At 31.0% G+C, this 6,219-nt stretch overlaps 1 protein-coding gene across 1 annotated transcript; it reads right to left on the bottom strand.

Moving 5' to 3' along the window:
* Nucleotides 1–600: 600 nt before the first annotated feature.
* Nucleotides 601–2,477, bottom strand: LOC131606710 (probable purine permease 11). Its single transcript, XM_058878868.1, has 2 exons — nucleotides 2,151–2,477; nucleotides 601–1,849 (listed from the first exon to the last, which is right to left on the bottom strand). The coding sequence occupies exons 1-2, from the start codon at nucleotides 2,194–2,196 to the stop codon at nucleotides 774–776; spliced, it is 1,122 nt and encodes a 373-aa protein (XP_058734851.1). The 5' UTR covers nucleotides 2,197–2,477; the 3' UTR covers nucleotides 601–773.
* Nucleotides 2,478–6,219: the final 3,742 nt, after the last annotated feature.

The raw sequence follows: 6,219 nt of genomic DNA on the forward strand, positions 1-6,219 counted from the left end.
GTGCGACATTTAATGATAGATTTAGGATTGTATTATGAATCTTCATCTTCTATAACTTATGTAGCAAATTTATCGACCAAATTACTATATTTACATATTGAATAAATATTAAAATAATATTAAATAGTCAAATGTACCACGTGGTATGGCATGATAACATCTTTGTCATGAATGTTGTAATTGCCACGTATGCGTTCAGTCACAAAACTTATGTAAACTAATATTTGCGGATAAATAAATCGTATTATATTATAGGTACGGGGAATATTGAATTCGATTTTTGATAGGAATAATATTTGACCAGTGTCATAAGTTCTCGGACTCTGGATTATTATGACCCCTTTTCTCTAAGAATCAGAGTAAAAAAATTATTAAAAAAAATTACATTATATTTTTAATGACTTACTTTTGCTAAATGTTTAGCTCACTGCCTTTTAATTCCTACCTCTTTTTATTTCATCAGACATCTCTTTTTTTAAATATGCTTGGCCTACGATTTTTTTGTGCTCCATCAAATGATTCAAAGTTTATCATTCTTATTTATGGCCTATGATGTCATATGCAAATCATTTTCCTCTGAATGTACTAAAAGCAAGCCAATTTGCTACTCAAATGCAGCTTGTATATTGTGTTTGTCATAATATACAAGTTTTCTAAAAGAAAAAACTCAAAGCTGTAATTGAACATACCGAAAGATACAATTCTCAAAAATTGACAGCAGCATAATCCTTGTCCAAAATTACTACATCTTCATAAAATTTTGGTCTATTCCATCAACAAATTTCTACCTCGCCCCTCGAAACCTCCGGAAGATGAGTTTTATTCGCCTTGGCTTTTTTGTCATCTAGATAATGTTGATAAATATAGGAAAGAAATCCCCATATTGCTAACATCAATGCTATAAACTTCACACCATTAACCTTGTCATGGAAGAAAGTAACAGCAAGGATAGGAGCTAGAGGCAGTACCATTGTACCTATCACATTTGAGAACAATGAAGATACATCTAAAACTAACCCTATCATACCAATGGAAGAAACTTGCCAAGCCACAGCAGTCCAAAGCAAAGTCATTATATATGACACTTTTCCCTTTTCATATTCCTTCATCTCCTTATGCAAACCTTTCCATTCTCCACTTGCAAACAACCCAACAACACAAGCACAAGTTGCCACGAAAGAAGGGTAAACTTGCATGTTCAAGATAGCATAGAAGGTTTCACTTTTAATAACTTTGTCAAACGAAAGCTGCACAAGGGAAAGATATAAAGAAAATGCAGCAGATGCACCTAGAGTGAATATGAATCCAAGTATTTGCTTATCTTTAGGAAGATTCGTTGAATCACCGTCAGAATCAGAATTCAGTGCGAGCAAGGCAGCTGACATAGTTAGCAAAACTACAGAATTGAATATGAAAGCTGTGAACTTTTGGGAATTCAGGAAGAATGAAAAGACTGCATTGAAGGCTAATTGTGTTGCACATAGTAAAGAATAGGTGGAAAGTGATAGATATAGAAGTCCATAGGAATACATCAAATTGTCCCCGGCTAAAAGTAAGCCGAAAAATATGTAAAGAGAAACAAGTCTGGTAAATTTCGGTTTGGTTTTTTCGGAGGGATGATTGATGTGTGTGAAGTTAAAATAAAGTGGAAGTAGTATAGGGAATCCAGCTGATTGAACAAATGTTGCCATCCATTTACTATTACCGCCTTTGTCATAGTATAATCTTCCTAAAAGAGTGGCTGCAGATTGGCCTACAAGAAGAAATACTATGTAGAGAGATACACCAAACCACCATTTGTAATCATTGAATCTTCGATTTTGATGTTGAGGGTACTCTTTTTGTTCCTCTGAGAAATTCATAATAAGAAATTTGATATTATAACTATAACTTATATTTTTATATAATTAGTTAGAACAACAATCCAGTTAGAAAAAAAAAGGTAAAAAAACAACATACACGATGTTTAGTAACAAAATTCAGCCAATTTTCTATAAATAAAATGGTAACTTGTTTTTTTAGGCATATCAGCAATCACCTTGTGTGCAAAAATAGACAACAAAGTTAAATTAATTAATAGCATGATGAGCATAGTGATTATTATGCATGTGAATGAAATAAAAGGATTTAAAGAGAATCATGTTCCTAACCTGTAGTAGTAGTGGTTTGTGGGTGCAGATCTTGAACTATCTCCATTAAAAAAATAAGGTAAAAGCTAAGAAAATGATATGATGGATATTATAATTTATAACAACAACAGTGTTTGCAAGTGGAGTTTGCTAGGTATCATTGTGCAGCCGAATTTGAAATTTTAATACTGATGAAGACAATAAGAGCCAAATGAAACACGGCAAAGTATAAAGTTTGACTATGTTTTATGTGAGCTTATGTCGTAGGTTAGGAGTTCCATATTCACATTGTTGAGTAGAGTACTTTTACGATAATGCCATTTTGTTTCAGACGGTGAATATTCCTCTTGATTTGTTGATGCCGCGTAAATTCGGCGACGGAATCGCTTGTGATGGAACGACCGAACCGAACCGCAAAATTAACTGAACAGTAGTTGTAGAATTTTGAACCGTTTGGTTCATAACCATTTGACGTGACGTAGAGCTGTCCCACAAAAGTTGATTGGAAAAGAGTTTTTTTCTCCATATTAGGACAATATATTAATGAGAGTATTATGAACACTCCAACAAAATATAAAAGAAGAAAAGTTACAAGCTTTGTAATCATAAAAAAAGGATTTTAACGAGTGGAGGATTAAGAAATTGGCTTTGGTGGGGGCTAAAAATTATTACAACCAAATAATTCTTGATTTATTTCACTTTCAAAACTACATGAATATCTAATTTTATTATATTTTTTTAATGAAACACCAAACTGAATTATTATTATTATTTATATTGATAGAATTCATCTATAGAAAAAAATTAGTTGAGATTGAAGAACAAAAATCTATTATCTATTATTAATATATAAAAACAAAAGTACCTGAAATTTACATTATAAGCCCTCTAATGAAACAACTTAAACTTTTCTTATTCCATGAGTAAAAAAGACTTTTGGCAAAATAACTCAATATTATTGATTTGACATTTATTACGGGGTGATGTGGCACAACTCTGATTTTTGATGGTTTTTAAATTATTTTAATTATATAAAATATTCCAATAAACCCTGATTAATGTTGACACGCTAAACAATTTATCAACATTAATATTCGCCGCGGAATATGAGCAGCCAGCCAAAAATTTGGAACTTCTCCCACGTTTCAAAATTTTCCACTAAAAGCATCATTTCCCAAGAGCAAACCCATTGATTTTCTGCAGAGGATATAAAGATGGTTCCATAATTTGTTGTTCATCCAAAAAAACCCTAGCCGTTTCACTAATTTCTCAGATAATTTTCTTCCTTCAACCCTAAAACCCTGATTTGAACTCTATAATTAAATTATGGAACGAAATTGATGCAGTTTCATATATCTTTTTCTTGATTCGTTGTTTGAATTTGTAAAAGAATGAAGGACAGAGACGAGGGAGAAGAAGAAGACGATGAAGGGGAAGAGAAAGTGGAAGGGACTGGATATGAGGTTTTGTGTTGTTTTATATTTTAAAATTAATCTGTGTTATTTAAATGGAATTTCACAGAAATTTCACAGATTTGGACGGGACCGATGCGGAATAGAAGTGGTATTGGAATTGTTAATGAAAACCTCAATCTTGGATATTATAGTGTTCGATTCTTCTCTATCTCTATCTAACAGGCTACCACCATTCTTTTGAGCTTTATGTAAGAGTTAACACGAGTTAACATGATTTAGAGTTTGTGTGTTTTAAACTCTTTTAAGAACCTAATTTCTGTTTTGATTTCTATATTTTTAGAATTTCATTTTCAAGTCTGATAGATTTGATTGTTGTAGGTTTGATTTAACAAATTTTTCATTAATTGATTTTTTTGTCATAGAATGTTTCACTGATGCAGGGAGAAGATGTGCGATTATAGGTTTGTGAAGTGATGAGGTCAGAACTGTTGCAGATGATTGTGCGAACGATGCTGATGAAGATGTGATGTTGTGCTGATGAAGAACGATGTTGCGAAATTGTTACGCGTCTGTTGGGGTCAGCTGCAGAATTTGCAAATTTATTACGCTGTGTTGTGATTGCACAGTTTGGATAAAGTGTGTTCAGATGTGTTGTGTGTTGGTTTATGTTTACAGGGATTGGAGATGATGATTGTATGAAGTGCTGAAGAATTTGTTGTGATATTATGATTTGTTTAAGGTAAATTGGACGAAGGTTTTTATATGAATTGGAGAAAACTTTAAAATTAGGGTTATTACCATTTTTGCCCCCTGCCATATAGGCGACTTTTGGTTTACCTCCCTCTAAAATTTTTTTTTGTAAAAGTAACCTTGCCATTTCAAGATTCTGTTTTTTTTAGACCTTGGCAGGAAATGGCACACGCCCAAAGCCTATGTGGCGTGCTTAGTGGCATTTTTTTTTCTTTTTTATTTTTTTTAATTTTAGCTAAGCTGACGTGGAATTATATTTTTTTTATTTTGATTTTTTTTTATTTCCACGTGGATTTTCTTTTATTTATTTATTTTTTTTTTAATTTTTTTTTTAAAAAAATATTTTTTTTAAATTTTTTTTTTAAACTTTTTTTAAAAATCCGTAGGTAAATCCGCAGGTATTTTAAAACCCGTAGGTAAATCCGCAGGTAAATTCGCAGGTATTTTAAAATCCGTAGGTAAATCCGCAGATATTTTAAAATTCGTAGGTAAATTCGCAGGTATTTTAAAATCCGCAGGTAAATCTGCAGGTAAATCCGCAGGTATTTTAAAATCCGTAGGAAAATCCGCAGGTATTTTAAAATCCGTAGGTAAATCCGCAGGTATTTTAAAATCCGTAGGAAAATCCGCAGGTAAATCTGCAGGTATTTTAAAATCCGCAGGTATTTTAAAATCCGTAGGTAAATCCGCAGGTATTTTAAAATCCGTAGGAAAATCCGCAGGTAAATCTGCAGGTATTTTAAATTCCGTAGGTAAATTCGCAGATAAATTCGCATGTATTTTAAATTCCGTAAGTAAATCCGCAGGCAAATTCGCAGGTATTTTAAAATCCGTAGGTAAATCCGCAGGTATTTTAAAATCCGTAGGTAAATCCGCAGGTATTTTATTTGACAAAAAAAAATATTCGTAAAAAAAATAATTTTAAAAAATATATATATTTAAAAAAATATATATTTAAAAAATAAATAAATAAAAAAATAAATAAAAAATAAAAATAAAAATAAAAAAAATAAAAATAAAAAATAAAATAAATATGACGTGGAATTAAAAATAATAAAATATAAAAAATATAATTACACGTCAGCATATTTGAATTTTAAAAAATTAAAAAAATATAAGAATTACACAATCAGCATGCCACATATGCAAATGGCATGTGCCATTTGCTGGCGAGGTCTAAAACGACAGAATCTTCATTTGGCAAGGTTAGTTTTGCAAAAAAAAAATTTACAGGGTGGTAAACCAAAAGTCGCCTATATGGCAGGGGGCAAAAATGGTAATAACCCTTAAAATTAATATGGGAGCATAACTCTGCAATTTTTCCTCCCTTTTCTTGGCATTGATGCAGTTACTTATATAGGGAGATGGATAGAAAATTTATGTGTGAAAAGGGTGGGAAATTCATTTAGAAGCTGCACCAAAATTTGTTGAAGTTTAATTTATTGAGTTTTCAAAAGCTATCCGCCTGAACTATTTTATAACATTTGTGACCATTGATTAAATTTTGTGAATGGTTTGGATTGAATTGGATGAATTGTGTATGATGCTTATGTAATGTGAAATTACATTTTGAATTGGTTTAGTGTTAATTTTGGTTTAGAGTTCCTTTAAGAAGATTGAAAATTTTATAACAATGACATCAATTTTGGTTTAGTGTTAATTTTGGTTTAGGGTTCTTTTAGGAAGATTGAAAATTTTATAACAATGACATTAATTTTGGTTTAGTCTTTCAGGAAGATTGGAAATTGATTTTGCAGAGATTTTGTGATACTATTTTTAAAAATTTTAATTTGAAATGAAGTTTTAACAAACTTATATGGGAAGAAGAGGAAGGATATGATTTGTCCTTTTTTTTATATTAATAAAAATTATGGTAAATAATGATACCAATGATAATGCTACTACAATCAAATTTATAATAAATA

Source organism: Vicia villosa, linkage group LG1 (genome assembly GCF_029867415.1).
Source record: "Vicia villosa cultivar HV-30 ecotype Madison, WI linkage group LG1, Vvil1.0, whole genome shotgun sequence".
Taxonomy (NCBI): domain Eukaryota; kingdom Viridiplantae; phylum Streptophyta; class Magnoliopsida; order Fabales; family Fabaceae; genus Vicia; species Vicia villosa.